Below are 16,401 nucleotides of genomic sequence, written 5' to 3'. Positions count from 1 at the left end.
CAAATATAAAAATGGGTTAGAAACAAAGGAAAAAAACTTATACACACACGCACATGCGCACGTGAGCGCGCACGCACACACACACACACACACACACACACACACACACACACTCAAGAGCAAATATCCTAGGGAGCTACTTTACACAAAAACACAGGTCTCCAGGCAACTTTCTTAAAATCAGTCCACATGGTTACTCTCAACCTATTAAGCCTGCATTAATAACAATAAAAAATCCTGTATTTTTCACAGAAAATAGTTCTAGATTTTTTATTTTAGTATTACACATTTTACATGATCAGATGATGTAAAACATATAGATGAGTAAATAAAATCACTGCATAAAGTGATTTTTTTCCTAAGCCAATGCACATTAGAATAACTTCAAATCTTGTCTTAATCTTAGTAAATAGAACTTCCCTAACACCATGCTATCTTAATTATCACTTATTTGTGAATTGATAGAAAATAATGGCTATCAATCAATTTGAGGTGTCTAAGCTCTACAAATATTAATCAAAATATCCTCTAACAATGAGGCAATCTCTGGGAACATGGAGGTTAAAAGGCCAGCTTCAGAGTAAAATAATATTCTCTATTCACAATAAGGTCACATGGAGTTTACCCAGTAGCCCTGATGTCTTCTTTTCAATAGGCAAACAATTAACTGAAATAGGAAAATTGAAGGATGACTTCTTTTAGATGTAAGTTAATTATGATTTGTTCATAATGTAATGCAGTGTCCCAACTGTTATCACTTTAAAATATAACTACTATATGATGTGTTTATGACAATGGAATGGAAAAGCCATCAGTATTAACTTCTTATGACTATCTATATCTTTCACATTTTATGACTACTGCCTGAAGGTCACAGATTAGATATAAGGAAGAATTTCTGACAGTGTGGGTATAAAAATGAGTTACTGACAAAGGTTATGAAAACAGCTTAAAGATCTTTCAGAAAAAGCATAAATGTTCACCCTGAGGGATGATTTGGTACTCTCCTACCTGCAAGCGGAATATAAAGAAAACTCTCTAGGCCTTGTTATTCTTTTTTTTTTTTAATTACTTTTTAATGTTTATTTTTGAGACAGAGTACAAGTGGGAAAGGGGCAGAGAGAGAGGGAGACACAGAATCTGAAAGCAGGCTCCAGGCTCTGCACTGTCAGCACAGAGCCTGATACGGGGCTCAAACTCAGACTGAGAGATCATGACCTGAGCTGAAGTCTGATGCTTAACCAACTGAGCTACCCATGTGCCCCTATCCTTGTTATTCTTTAAACTAAAACTAAAAAGGCTTTCATTTCATCCTTTTCTTTTTTTTTTAAGCCCTAGAATCACAGTTCTTTATAACCATCCCCCCCCCCCCCCCCCCGCCAGATGTGAGATTCAAACTTGCAATGGCATTATAAATATGTATTCTGACTAACTGCTTTCATTATCATCAAAATAAGCTATGTTTTGTTAATCTGTTTACCTAGATGAGGGGGTTATCTTTCATGCAAAATGCAATCAATATGTGTACTTACGTCTGCAACTCCCTTGGAAATGCATCAAAAAATAAGATGGGTTGATGGATGGATGAATGGATAAACATGTGATAAAACAAATACAGCACAATGTTAACAACTATAGAACAAACCTAAGAGGTGACTATATGGATGTTTATTATAAAACTGTTTCAACTTTTCTAAGTGTTTGAAATTTTTAATAATAAATTATTGAGGGAAATGCAATCATATTTGAAACTGTTTTAAATGGTAAGAGAGAAATGTCCAAATCACACAGAATAATTCTGCAAAAAAAGAACAGCAAGAGTTTGCTGGTTATATTTGTTGAGTTGGGGAGATTTGCTAACACCTTTACTTTATCTCCAGAAAAGTTCCTAAATTTACACTCTTATTGAGAAATGAAGGCAGGTAAAAAGGTTTAAGAATTCTATAGGGAAAGCAGTTCCTTTGACTGAATTCTGAAGAGTAAAAACTGAAATTGCTTCCATATCTAAAAAGAATATTTCCTTACCTACCCAGAATAACTTCATTTTCAATACAGATTTCCTAAAAGGAGATAGACAACACCTTCCTTTTGATTAATTATTTCTTTTGACGTTGCCTTTTCACTGTAAATCTACCTGGAATTACCCAAAGCAAATCTGACAACAAAAACATGATCAGTACATTGGAAAGCTTACCTACTCAACAGGGTGCATATGGAGTATACGTGAACTGTGTCATAAACCTTTTAACGTAAATAACTTTCTGAAGTGGCATAAGTGAGGCATTGTTTTTGTTTGACATTCCATCAACGACTTTTTGGGAGTCATCTAAAATATACCACACCCTGCATTTATTTCATAAAGATAGGAAACTACACCATAATTCAAAGAAATTGCTCAGCTACTAGTGTATACATAAATGATCTATTTAATAATTATTTACTGAATACCTACTATGTGACAGACACTGCACTAAGTGTATCTTGGGTAACTGTGTAATATAAGATACAATTGTGTAATTGTGTAATATAAGATACAGGCCCTAACTTTATGAAATTGATGGTTTGGTTAAGGAAGATACACAAATGGACAATTATAAAACACTTAAGTTGATTTATAAGTATATGCATACAGTATTATTGTAATTACAAGGAGATACTCAACCCTACCTCAAGGATCTCTGGGAAGGACTCCTAAACTTAGTCTTAAAGAGTGAGCAGTGGCCTAGATAGGAGAGAATGGGAGAGAATATTCAATGTAGAGGTGGCAGCCTGACTAAAGTCACAGAGGCACAAAGGGAGAATGTTGTGGGCACAGAAGAGTAGTGCCAGAGTAAAAGCTCGTGGTATGGAGTGGAGAGACATGAGGCTAGAGAGAGGTAGGCAGAGGTCACTCCAGGGATGATCCTGTGGGATATTTTGAAGAGCCTGGACTTTTTCTTGGCCTCAAAAGGATTTTTAGAAGGGAATGACATTTTCAGATTGTATCCTAGCTAGATCTCTCTGGCCCCTAGAAGTATGAATGTGCAGGAGACATGGTGACCAGCTGCAGGAGTGACATTAAGACCTAAAGAAAGACTGCGACAGTAGGTAAGGTTTCTACCAAGAGAGGCAGATATGTTAGACTGAATGGGGGGTAACTTCCACGTGTCTGGCTTGCATAAGTCTGTAGCTGATAATGCCTTCCATCCAAAGTAGATAATACAGAAGGAAAAGCCAAGTTGAAAGGGAAGATGGATTCAGCTTTGAATGTGATGTCTCTGGGTTATCTAGGTGATTTCCAGCAGAAAGTTAAATATAGGAGGCTGAAGGGGAGGTCTAAATGGGAGATTAAAATCTGAGTCAGCAAAATACTAGAGATACCCAAAATTATTGAGAGTGAATATTCAGGGTTTTATTTTGTTTTTGCTTTTAATTGTAGCCATTCTTGTATTACTATTTTTATTTTTGAGAGAGAGAGAGAGACAGAGGGTCACAGAGTGAGGGGGCCAGAAGATCTCAAGTGGGCTCTGTGCTGACAGCAGCAAACTGGATGCGGATGCGGGGCTTGAACTCACAAACTGTGAGATCATGACCTGAGACAAAGTTGGATACTTGACTGATAAGTCAGATGCTTGACTGACTGAGCCACCCAGGTCCTCCAATTTCAGCCATTCTAATAGGAATATACTAGATTCTCACCGTGGTTTTAATTTTTATTTTCCTAATGTCTAATGATGTGGCTTATTTGATGTTAGTGTATCCTCTTTGGGGATCTGTTTACCTTATTCTCTGGGAGATTTTTTCAAATTCTTTGCCTACTTAAAAAATCAAGTTGTTTTCTTATTTTTACCTTTTGAGAGTTATTTATGCATTCCTGATACAAATCCTTTACCGGATACATGTTTTGCGAATGTTTTCTTCCAGTGTGTGGCTTCAACAATGTCTTTTGAAGAACATGTTTTATCTCTCTGAACTTCAATTTCTCAATTTTTCTTTTCTACATCATGCTTCTGGTGTTCCACCTGAGGAGTCTTTGCCTAAATAACATCACAAATATTTTCTCCTATCCTCTCTCTAGGAAGTTTTATTGTTTTGTTTTCCATATAGTTTATATGTACATCTATGATCCATTTGAATTAATTTTTGTTTATGGTATGAAGAATGGATGGATGTAATGAAACTGGATAGAATCAGTCATGAAGAGTGTATTGAATGTTAAGTGCAAAGGGTGGATGGAGCCTAGGAAAAAACATAAAATTAAGGGTTAAGTAACAGGTATTGGGCAAAAAAAGACACAAGGCATTGTCTGAGAAGCAGCAGGAAAATTCTGAATAATCAACACTGCCTAAGATAAACAATGGAAACTGTCTTCTTAACTTGGATGAGGTCACTAGTGACCTTACCAACAGCATTTACAGTCAAAACAAACCATTTCGATATCGGAACTACATCTAACTAACTACTTTATAGGAATTCCCCCTGTGGAAGCATTAAGTCTGAAATCCCTGAGCACTCTTAAAGGTCACTTGGAAAGGCACGGGGCGGGGGGGGGGGGGGGGGGACGGGGACGAGAGGGCGGCTCTGGGCTTCCCGACACTGAGGATGGCTGAGGCATATCCCAGTCACGCCCCTCGGGGCACTCCGGCATGAGGTCTTGGGGTTGGGGACAAACCCCAGGAATCACCGCCCCGCTAGGAAATCAGAGTCACACTGATGGCCGGGTTTGGCTACACTGACACCTCATCAGGGAGGTAGCTGGTTAAACGGTAGCGGAATGCAAGGGCGAGGTTGGAAATCTCTGCACTAGGGCGATCCCGAGCAAATTAGGGAAGTCCGTCCCACACGTCACCCGTTCTCGTGACCGGAGAAGAAAAGGCGTAACGCGCCGCGCTGCGCTACCCAACCTCGGGTCCAGCTCCTCCCAGGCAAAGAGCTCCTGCACTTACCCTGTCCTAGGTTGGGGAGGTGTAAAGCCACTGGCTAAGGGGATCGCGGGTGCTCCTCGTCCTTTCCCAGAGGCCATGCTGGGGACTCTAGACAGACTGCCCGACCGACTGACCTTTCGCTTCCCCAACCTAGCAGCGGGCGGGTCACTTCTGGCGCAGCCGGCAGATCTCCCCCACCCCACCCGCAGAGGCCGGCTTGCCCGCCCCTCCAGCTAGTCGTAAAGTGCAGTAAAGGCGCTGACGTTTTGCGGCACCGTCGGTGAGGCCGGCGGCGTGGATTTTCTCTGTGCGCGAATCATCGCTTTCGGTAGCTATATTTTCGGAAAGGCTGCTTTTAGGCTTTTGGGGACCCAACTACAATTCTCTCTAGGGTAATTGTGTGCTCCTAGGTTGGTGTAACGAGAAAATGCGGGGTAGGGTTGTTCACAAACATTCATTCCAGTCCTTATGTAAGAGGCGTGGAGTGAGGTTCTCAGACCTCGCTCGTGACTTGCCGTCTCTTTTCCGGCTGTTTTGGTTTTCAGTTTCCATGTTCATCACTAGATTTTAGATATCCTCGGTGTAGCTGACACATGTTTTTCTTGTTCGCTTCGTCCTGCAGTCTACCTGGACTTTGAAATGCTTTACCTGATCGGCCTGGGCCTGGGCGATGCCAAGGACATCACAGTCAAGGGCCTGGAAATTGTTAGACGCTGCAGTCGGGTGTATCTGGAAGCCTATACCTCAATCCTGACTGTAGGGAAGGAAGTCTTGGTAGGTGCTTAAGGATCTCCAGTCCTGGGAAGAAAGCTAACAGCTGATTTTCATTACACTAAGCTGAACGCAATTTTCAGGTCTGCTTGTTGAAACCGTTTAAAACCCATCCCCTGCTCATTAAGGATCTGAGGAGTACAAGAATGGAAATAATACAACAACCAAGTGACTTGCAAAATGAAAGGGTGCTTTTGTCTTACTTTACAAGTCTAATTTTGTGGTTTTCTCCAGTAAATAGGAAAGGAAAGTTACTTTACACTCCTGGGGATAGTTCTCAAAATCCCTTATTTCATGAGATAGTCCATTTTTTTCTGAGTTGAGTGCTAATGAGGTACTGACATAGCCTTAATGAGTTGGTTATATATTCAGAAACCACGCTGAAAGCTTCTCCCTTTGAAGTATTTCCATAGGGAATGGTAATCGCCTTTCTGTCTGTATCCTATCCAGAGACGGCTTACCTTTAAAATGACTCCCCGTAAGGCTTATACACATACTCTTGTGTATACTGAATAAGCCTGGGACTTAATAAACTTAGGATTTGTTAATTTATCATGCATTTAGCTGGCTCTTGTTAAGGGCTCAATACATTTTGGAGGAGGGGTTAAGTAGTTCATGTCCATTGTCAAACTCCAAATGGAATGTAAATTAAGATGAACAGAGTGTTGGACGTGTTATAGGAGGAGGGAGAGGATTTTAGAATTGTCTGGTCTATCAAGGCTTCTAAACAAAAAAAATGACCTAGAGAATTTCAGGTCTAATGCCCTCTCAGATTCACAGCCCAGGGAATTCTGGTCTCAGAGTTATAAGGAATTAAGGACTGCTACTTGAATTGGTATTGATATGAAAGTTGCATCTAACAACCAGCTTTGATTTGTTGACTCTGATTTGTTAGGATGGAAGCAAAGTGTCTAAGCTCAAGATAATAAGTATTCCTCTCTTACCAGTAATTAAGGAAAACTAGAATGGACTTAAATTCATCTAAGAGAGTAGAGACAAATAAAACAAATCAGCATTTTTTAGGGTAAGATGTCAGGATTTAGCATAGAGGAAAGTTTGGACCTGACTTTAAATGTTCTCTGTTACATGTTACCATGTAACCTTGGACAAGTCCTTTAACTTTAGTTTTTTACTTTGTGAAATGGGGATAAGAATGCCCACTTCATAGGTTCTTAATGTAGTGCCTGTCACAAAAGTCTCCAGAAATGGTAGTTGTTGATAGGCACATTTCTGGATTTATCTAAACCTCAATTCTCATTTGTGAAAATAGAGATAATAACCAATTGGAGATTTTATTAAGGTAGGGTTTTATTAAGATGATATATTTGAGGTGGCTCAGTTGGTGAAACGTCCAACTCTTGATTTTCCACTCAAGTTATGATCTGACGGTTTGTCAGAGCCCCATTTCGGGGCTCTGTCTCACAGACTGTGCACTGTAAGCACAGAGCCTGCTTGGGATTCTCTCTCTCTTTCTGCCTGAGTTCTTTCTCAAAATAAATAAACATTAAAAAGATAACTTAAAAAAAGATGATATATTTGAAAGTGCTTTGTAAATTTTAAGTGCTAACTAAATGGTAATGTTGGTTGCTGTAATTTTTTCAAGTATTCTTTTCCCAAAAATGTAGAATTCGGGCTGGGCCCAACCTCACCTACAGGTAAATTATGTTTTCTTTGTTAAGGTGCTGGGATATCCATTTCTCTACAATAATAAGTGCTAATATTAATAGAATACTTACTATGTACTGTTCTAAGTGCTTTATATGTGGAACAGGATTATTATTCTATAATTACTGTTCACAGTTTACAGGCACAAAGAAACTTGCCCAAGGTCATACAGATAATGAGTGATAGAGCCAGAATATGAGCCGAGGCAGTCCTGAGTTGAGAACCACCACTCTTCACCTTTGTAACATACCGTGTCTCTGTATACTCAGGGATAGATCATAGCTTCACAGAATAATAATTTCAGAGAAAGGTAGCATTCAAGCAAAATGGTCAATTTTGAATCTTCTTATCACAAAATTCCATCAGTCTGTTCTTCATGACTTTCTCCAGGTCTTTAGTTCATGTTTTTCCCTGAGCAACTTTCTGTGTGACATCAGCCACCTTTAGTGACTCTTTTCTAGAATAAGTTAAGGTATAAATAAATAAATAAATTCGTGCCTTATATTGCCGAGTAAAATGTCAGAGCCACTTTTTCTTCAGTGACTTCCTTTTTGTTTTTTCATTTCTACTTTTTCTTTCTTTCTTTAAACATATTGATTTTTAAAAATTGTTGACACGTGCTCACACCTGTATGTACAATCTGGACTCAATAACTGGATAATTATTACACAGTGCAAAAAAAAGATTGGAAAAACCTATTTTCTGCAGTGAACATGTGCTTTCTTTTATCAATAATCACACAAAATTATGAAAGCCATATATAGATGTTACTAAACAAATCTGGAATTTATCTGTTCTTACATTGAAAGCTATTGTTTTCAAATTGCCAAACAGGTAGTATTGTTTATATATTCTGTAGTATTCAAAAGTTCATTAAACTAGAGACAGTGAATCCAGGGAAGAGTTTTAGTTTTGTTATATACACTTTGAATTTCTTTAGGCACTTTCTGTGAATAAATTATGATCTATGCCGATTTGGTGTGATACACTTGTAGTGCCTTATACAAAGAAGTAAAAGGTATGGCCTTTGTTCTCAAGTGGTTCATGATTTATCTGTGTTATACCCAGGAAAACATAAATAATAAAGGAAGATTTAAATAACAATTCATGACAACAGTGAAAGAAGCTATAAAATTATATTGCTGGGAAGAACTTAGATGATCTTACTTAAGCCAGTGCTCTTGTTTTCATGAATTAGGAGAAGCTGCCTTACATAATAAATAATTACTAGTTATTAATTCTAATTGAAATCCATATAAGAAAGAAGATCACTTCATGGGGCACCTGGGTGGCTCAGTTTGGTTAAGCATTCAACTTCAGCTCAGGTCGATCTTACAGTGCATGAGTTTGAGCCCCATATCAGGCTCTGCTGTCAGAGCAGAGCCTGATTCAGATCCTATGTCTTCCTGTCTCTCTCTGTCCCTCCCCTGCTTGCGCTCTCTCAAAAATAAACAAACATTAAAAAAAGAAAAAAAAAGATCACTTCAGTCCATGGTGGTCAAGGGAGACTACAGAATAGATGGAATTTAAGCTGTGTCTTAAAATAATGCATCCCAATCTTTTTGTTTTATTTCTTTTGTTTTCATAGTCTAGATTGAAAATGGCAATATTTGCACGGCTCCGCAGGGTAAATAGAGAAAGCAGCTGTGGCCAAAAGGAGCTAACTTTGGGGCTGTAGCCACCCTGTAAAAAGCAGAGGAGATCACTAAGCTCTGCCTGTCTATGGCTTATTTATGATACATGTGATGTTTTGTAATCAACCAAGGTTCTGTGACTTTGGACAATCAGTTAACTTTTCTGTAGTCTTTTTCTTATCTCTAAAACGGGGATAAAAATAGGGGCTATCTCATAGATTATAACGAAGATTCAATGAATTCATAGGCATAAGTTCTTAGAACTATGCCTGACCCCAGAGTGATCCTAATGTAAATATACTATAAATGTTGTTATTATAGATAAGACTTGGCAAAGGGAAGAGAAAGAGACAGTTGTTATAGATAAGATTTGGTAAAGGGAAGGGGCGCCTGAGTGGCGCAGTCGGTTAAGCGTCCGACTTCAGCCAGGTCACGATCTCGCGGCCCGTGAGTTCGAGCCCCGCGTCGGGCTCTGGGCTGATGGCTCAGAGCCTGGAGCCTGTTTCAGATTCTGTGTCTCCCTCTCTCTGTGCCCCTCCCCCGTTCATGCTCTGTCTCTCTCTGTCCCAAAAATAAATAAACGTTGAAGATTTGGTAAAGGGAAGAGAAAGAGCATAGTGTTCTTTACTGAAGAAAAAATAATTATGAGCAAAAGCATGGAAAAAACAAGCATAATGATTTGCTATACTTGTTCTTGGGCATCACTCAAATAACTTTCATTTTCTTCCAGTATGTGTGTTCCCTCCCTTTTCTTCCTAATCTACCTCATCTGGGTACCAACTCGCTCTAGTTCCTGTCTTCCTATCTGATAGCTGTGGAATGATATTGGAGGGATAGAGAAGACAGTAAAGGCCTTCCCACTGAGAAAGATGAGGCAACCAGCTATGACCTTCATTAACTTCCCATTAACTTCCCATTTGTCCTTGCCCTAAATCTGAATCTGTCTTCCCTCCAGTCTTAGAAAATGACTTGTTAGGCGCGTGTGAGTGTCTCAGTCAGTAGCGTCCAGCTCTTCATTTTGGCTTTGGTCATGATCTCACAGTTTGTGGGATTGAGCCCTGCATTGGGCTCTGCGCTGTCAGCACAGAGCCTGCTTCAGATTCTGTGTCTCCCTCTCTCTGCCCCTCTGCTTGTATTCTCTCTCTCTCTCAAAAAAAAAAAAAAAAAAAAAAACTTAAAAAAAAAAAGAAAATGGCTTGTTAGATTGAAGTTCTCTTCCTGTTCAAGACTAAGTAGATGTGTTTTTCTCAAACCTCTTCCTCTCCCTTCCTCTGAAACTTTATTCCCATCAATTATTCTTTCTTCTTTATGTTCAGTCTTGTCTTAATATGCTTCTCTCCTGAACCTGAAACCATATTCAGGTATTGTCTCTTTTGAAAACTCTCTCCTTTAATTTTTTTTTTTTATGTTTATTCATTTTTGAGACAGAGACAGAGCGAGTCGGGGAGGGGCAGAGAGAGGGAGACACAGAATCTGAAGCAGGCTCCAGGCTCTGAGCTGTCAGCACAGAGCCTGATGCGGGACCTGAGTCGAAGTCAGATGCTCAACTGACTGAGCCACCCAGGCACTCCAAAATTCTCCACTTTTAAACATCTTTTCTCCATAGTTACTATTCTCTTATTTATCCAAAGTTTTTTTGAAAAAGCAGCATACTTTTATTGTCCCTACTTCACTCATGTCTCATACTCCTGTGAGCTGATTTCCATTCCTCTGAAATATTTGTTTGTTGAGCAATTATTTAATAGCTGAGAATGCCAGAGGATACTTTTCAATTCTTACCTGTTTTACTGCTTTTGACATACTTGCTCACTCCTTGAAGCTGGCCTTTAAGACATGACCTTTTCTTGGTTTTATTTGTACTTTTCCATTTTTCTCAGTCCCTTTTGTAAACCCTATTTCTCTGTTCTTTCTTTAAATGTTAATGTGTGTGTGTGTGTTTAAGATTTTGTTTTCTTAAGATTTTGTTTGTTTACACATTCTACTTCTGGCCTCTACTTTTCTATTTTTTTTTTTGACTAGGTAATACATTGTATGGTATAAAATTCAAAAGATATTAGGGGTGCCTAGGTGACTCAGTTGATTAAGGGTCCCAACCCTTGATTTTGGCTCAGGTCATGATCTCACGGTTTGTGTGATCGAGCCCCAAGTAGGGCTCTGTGCTGATAGCATAGAGTCTGCTTAGGATTCTGTCTCTCTTTGCCTACTTAGGATTCTCCTCTCTCTTTGCCCCTCCCCTAGTCTCTCTTTCTCTCTCAAAATAAATACACATTTAAAAAGAATTTAAAAGATACTAAATGGTATATACATTGCAATATTTCTAGCCCAGTTCCCCTTCATAGAGGCAGTTATTACTAATTTTTCATGTATCCTTCCAGGAATACCAAAAAGTAATTTTAATTTTGAGTTTTTACCTTGCCCTCCTTATGCAAAACCTGCCAACTTAAAGCAAGAAGCTTTAAACATTGCTTTCAACTTAAAGCAATGAATTTTTTGAGTTTTACCTTCATTTTCATGGAGGAGATTAGGGCTGATGCTATACAAAAACTGGCTAATGAGTCATTTGATAATGTATAATATAAATTTAAAATTATTTTGTTAAATAATACTGCTTTTCCCTCCTGCCCCTTCCCTGACTCTTAATAGATTCCATGCTTCTATAGCACTTAATGATGTGGTTAGATAATTCCCCACTAGACATTATAAGCCACAGGACAGGGGCCATGTATGTCTCATTCAGCACTGTTTGCCGACAACAAGCATAGAGGTTGGCTTGGAGGTTGTGTATAGGAAATATTCTTTGGGGCACCTGGGTGGCTCAGTCAGTTGAACGTCTGACTTCGGCTCAGGTCGTGATCTCACAGATTGTGAGTTTGAGCCCCGTGTCGGGCTCTGTGCTGACAGCTCGGAGCCTGGAGCCTGCTTCAGGTCCTGTGACTCCCTCCTTCTCTGCCCCTCCCCTGCTCATGCTCTGTCTCTCTCTCCCTCAAAAATAAATAAACATTAAAAAATTTTTAAAAAAAGAAATATTCTTTGAGTAAATGAATAAACAAGTAGGTAAATTAAGAATAATGTAATACCAGTTTCTTACTACTTTTATTGTCTCTTCCCTTTTTTACATTTTTTTTTCAAAAGGATCAGCTATTTGGTTATAATGGAGTGTTTGGGGTGTATGTGCACAGTTATGCATATGTGGATACTTTTTTTTTTAATACTGTGTTTCAATTAGATAATGAAATGTTTCTTAAGTAATAAATATGGAGTGATACATGATAGAAGTCTTGAGAAGAGTGGGGTTTTCTGTTGTTGAATCATCAAGTATTGAATAGGATTTAAAATTACTGCTAGCATTAAGCTAGTCACATGTGATTTTTTAAAATTTTTTAAAGAAATGTTACAAGTTCAGTGAGTGATGGGCATTGAGGAGGGCACCTGTGGGTTGAGCACTGGGTGTTGTATGGAAACCAATTTGACAATAAATTTCATATTAAAAAAAAAGATGTTAGAAGTTCAGGAAAATGTTACAAGTTCAGTGAGTGATGGGCATTGAGGAGGGCACCTGTGGGTTGAGCACTGGGTGTTGTATGGAAACCAATTTGACAATAAATTTCATATTAAAAAAAAAGATGTTAGAAGTTCAGGAAAAAAAATTTCCTTCAGTTTCCTTCAGTAATCATGTGTATGTCTTAGATATATGTGAATATAAATGTTCTACCACTGATAAGTTTTCTGGGCTCATGAAATTAAAGGAAGTTGTATGCAAATGAATTAATAAGAAAAAATATAAAAGTGAAAATAAAGAGAACACTTTTTATCTGTAAAAACATTGTTGTCATTGGGAACTTCTGGAACATCTCTGCAAAGATATGCAGAGAAAGGGAAGGGATCTTTTTTCAAGAACAGATTCTAGTTAAGTATTAAGAAATAGTTATCAGAGTTGGAACTATAGTCTTTATCTTCAAATGCTTAATCATTTGTTCATTTACTCTTTTGCTTGACAGATATTGAGTACCAGATAACGCTTCTATTATAGCAGTCCTTGTAACATTTGACTTCTAATATAATCTTTATAGCTCAAACTTCTCAGTATGTAAGAAATAGTATTTGTCTATGCATCCACTTTTACTATATTTGAATTACATATTATTCCACAGGAAATCAGTTAATAAGATTCATGACTTTGCATAATAGTTTGTAACCACTGCCATATGACCACTGGCACACCAGTTCACTCTCTGTACTTACATGCTGCCACCCATTAAGGTCAGCCTCCTGGGTTTATTCTTTAGAGTTGAACTTCAGGGAATTGGTTCACAAAGCAGTTTGTGTTGAGACTTCCTATATACTTAGAATTCTTTTCCCTCCCCTGCATCTCTGCCTTTTTAGCAGGAAGTAGGAAATACAGTTGTTATTTATTTTTTTATTTTCTTATTATTTATTTTAGAGAAAAAATGAGTGGGGAAGAGGTGCAGAGGGAGAGAGAGAGAATCTTAAGCAGGCTTCATGGCTCAGCACGGAGCTTGACGTGGGACCCATCCCATGATTCTAGAATCATGACCCGAGCCAAAACCAAGAGTCTAACACTCAACCCAGGCACCCCAGAAATACAGTTTTCAATCAATCTTTCCTGCAATTATATAGGAATGTTTGCTGGTTCTGTAAATAACTGAATCTTAATTTTCTATTATTTCTCATTGAAGTTACCTTTTATTTTAGCCAGAGTCCTATAGGTTTTCCTATGGAAAATTTAATTAAACCCAAATTACCATGTATGTTTATAGTTATTATTTAATATATTCATTTTTATTAGTATGTTTATGAAGTAAGGCTCGTACAAACATGTTCTCTGTTCATTCTACAGTATTCTGCCTGGTCTGTTAGACTCAGATTTAGATAAATTTAAAATGCAGAAAGTCTCAGATGTTAGGAGGTCTGCCTCCTCTTGGGATATTAAGATAGCCCCAAAGACAGAGTTTAATTGCAACATGTTATAGAGTGCTAGCTCACTGATGAGTATTCAGTGATCTATGTGTGGATGTCTGGATGGTTGCCAAAATTTGCACCAGCCCCAGACAGAGATGTGTGTGTGTGTGTGTGTGTGTGTGTGTGTGTGTGTGTGTGTGTAAATGGTCACCTGCTGTCTCATTTTGATATTGGACTTAAATCTGTAGGAAGAGTTCTACGGAAGAAAATTGATTCTTGCTGATAGAGAAGAAGTGGAACAAGAAGCAGATAATATTTTAAAGGATGCCGATATCTGTGATGTTGCATTCCTTGTGGTTGGTGATCCATTTGGGTAAGGCAAAGCAGATATTTTAATTTATTTGCTTGTTTTTAACTCGGTAAGAATTATTCCATTTAAAACTTTTACTTGCCAGGTCCTAATAAAGGACTGTGTTTACCTAGGTTCTAAAATCTCATAAAGTTTCATTATCTTTGAGATTAGTGAAGAAAATCTGCTTGATAAGGATGTCATCATATGTAACTCTTACATTGGTTATTAAGGGTCTGTTCTAAAGTTTGTATCATTGCTTTTGCTATTCTTTTAGAAGATAACTTAGGACATCAAATGACCTAACTAGTATATCATTATTAATAAGTTTATTACATTATCAAGAGTTATACCTACCATTTATTTTTCAGGTAAATTGCAAGCATCTTCTGATTCCTTTATCCTAGGCTTTTTTTTTCTTTTTTAATCACTTCATATTTATCAACATTGTCACTTTACTTGCCTTGAATTTAAAAATCTATCAAGCCTCAGATTTCAATTTCTTATATCCCTTGGGAGCTCTGTTCTTTCCCCATTACTAAAAAGATGGGTTTCTACTTGTCTAGTCAAGCATCATCAATCTCTAATGTCAAGCAAAACAGAGGAGTTCTTTGTCTCCAGCTGGTGACCCAAGATTTATGTCACAGATTTAAGGAACATAAGGACAATTAAAGCACTATGAACTCACCACCAAGGATGTTTTTCAAAAAGAATGGAGTTACATGTGCATGTGTCTGTCAAAAAAAAAAAAAAAGTAATTTACATCAGTATGGTATGCCAGAGATTATGTTTCCTTATTATGCTTGGTTGCAAATGACATTGTGTAATCACACATTTAAAAATAACAGTTTGTTTTAGCCTATGACATTGTTTCCTGTAAGTCTTCCTCCAAATTAGCAGTACCTATTTTTCCTTTATTTATTTCTTTTAGCCAGAAAATAGTAAAATAAAATAAAGGTGATGAAAAATTCTATGTATAAAATGTCTTGAAACTCTTGTAGGATTTTCTCATTATTGCACTGGATTCCTGCCAAAATTCCATATTTTTTTATAGTGACACCTTCTGAACTCACCAAACTTTCTTACTTGATGGTATAACAATTCTTACAGTCACCTAAAAGAGTAATCTCAGAGTTACTTTTGACTTCCATGGCATCTAGTCACTGACAGAGCCCAATAAACCAGTGCTGCTCAATGTGAGGTTTATAGACTGGTCCCAGCCCACAAATTTACTAGTCCATGATGAGAACTACAGAAATTGAGAGTAAGCATTTAGAAATTCTATAGCAGTTTTTAGAAGTAATTTTATCTCTGCTGAATCTCATAATTTGGAGCTTATATTTTGTATTTTATGTTTTAATTTTCCTAATCATTAATTTTGATTGCATTTTACAAAACTATTGTTCCATGACCATTTAGAACTTAAAGTATTGACCTTTTACTAGTTAGTATGAGAAGCACTGCTTTTGACCTTACTTTTTTTTAACCAAAATTTTTTATATCTTTTTTATTCCCTAGTTTAATCTAGTAGCCTTTTGTCTGGTCCAGGTACAGATTCTTATTTCATTACCTATGTTGTAGTCAAATTTATATTTGTGAAACCACAATTTGAAAATCTTACTTGAGCTCAAAGTGGGAATTAGTAGCTCTGTCCGTTGGCCAGACATGAAAGGTACTGTCCAGCCTGCCCTTCTAACTGTATCTGGTTCTCTTGTACTGGTTTGCCCACACTCATGCCAACCAGTTTGTTCTTCCACCATCATCTTGATTTCTCATTCTATACATCTGTTCAAACTCTTCCCTGCATCTGTAATACCTTTTGGTATATTTCTGATTGTCAGAGTCCAGCCATCTTTTGAAGCCTAACTCAGACATCATATTCTCAGTGATGCAGTCTTTTATTACCCTGATGAGAAGTTCTGTTTCTAACTGCTGAAGTATTATTCATATGAGTTTTCATACATTGCCTCACAATGTATTTTTTTTAATAAATATATACCTCTACCTTTTTTTTTTTTTAATTTTTTTTTTCAACGTTTATTTATTTTTGGGACAGAGAGAGACAGAGCATGAACGGGGGAGGGGCAGAGAGAGAGGGAGACACAGAATCGGAAACAGGCTCCAGGCTCTGAGCATTCAGCACAGAGCCCGACGCGGG

At 37.8% G+C, this 16,401-nt stretch overlaps 1 protein-coding gene and 1 long non-coding RNA gene across 4 annotated transcripts in view; one reads left to right on the top strand and one right to left on the bottom strand.

Annotated features, from left to right (window-relative positions):
• Positions 1–5,032, bottom strand: part of LOC122480845 — an 89,531-nt gene extending 84,499 nt beyond the window's left edge. Inside the window, exon 1 of the long non-coding RNA XR_006296678.1 lies at positions 4,926–5,032. This is a non-coding gene — a long non-coding RNA (uncharacterized LOC122480845). The remainder of the gene's footprint in view (positions 1–4,925) is intronic.
• Positions 3,386–16,401, top strand: part of DPH5 (diphthamide biosynthesis 5) — a 54,128-nt gene continuing 41,112 nt past the window's right edge. For 2 of the 3 annotated variants that reach the window (XR_006296677.1, XM_043575686.1), the window contains exons 1-3: positions 3,386–5,232; positions 5,527–5,678; positions 14,143–14,267. Coding sequence is in view for 2 of the 3 variants with exons in the window: in XM_043575686.1 (XP_043431621.1) it covers positions 5,544–5,678; positions 14,143–14,267 (260 nt within the window). In the remaining variant the exon portion in view is untranslated. Of the gene's footprint in view, positions 5,297–5,526; positions 5,679–14,142; positions 14,268–16,401 lie in introns of all 3 variants that reach the window. The other variant, XM_043575687.1, reaches the window with a different exon arrangement.

The sequence above is a fragment of the Prionailurus bengalensis genome, chromosome C1, assembly GCF_016509475.1.
Source record: "Prionailurus bengalensis isolate Pbe53 chromosome C1, Fcat_Pben_1.1_paternal_pri, whole genome shotgun sequence".
NCBI lineage: Eukaryota > Metazoa > Chordata > Mammalia > Carnivora > Felidae > Prionailurus > Prionailurus bengalensis.
The sequence above is the reverse complement of the archived record's forward strand: the minus strand, read 5'-3'. Positions and strand labels throughout refer to the sequence as shown.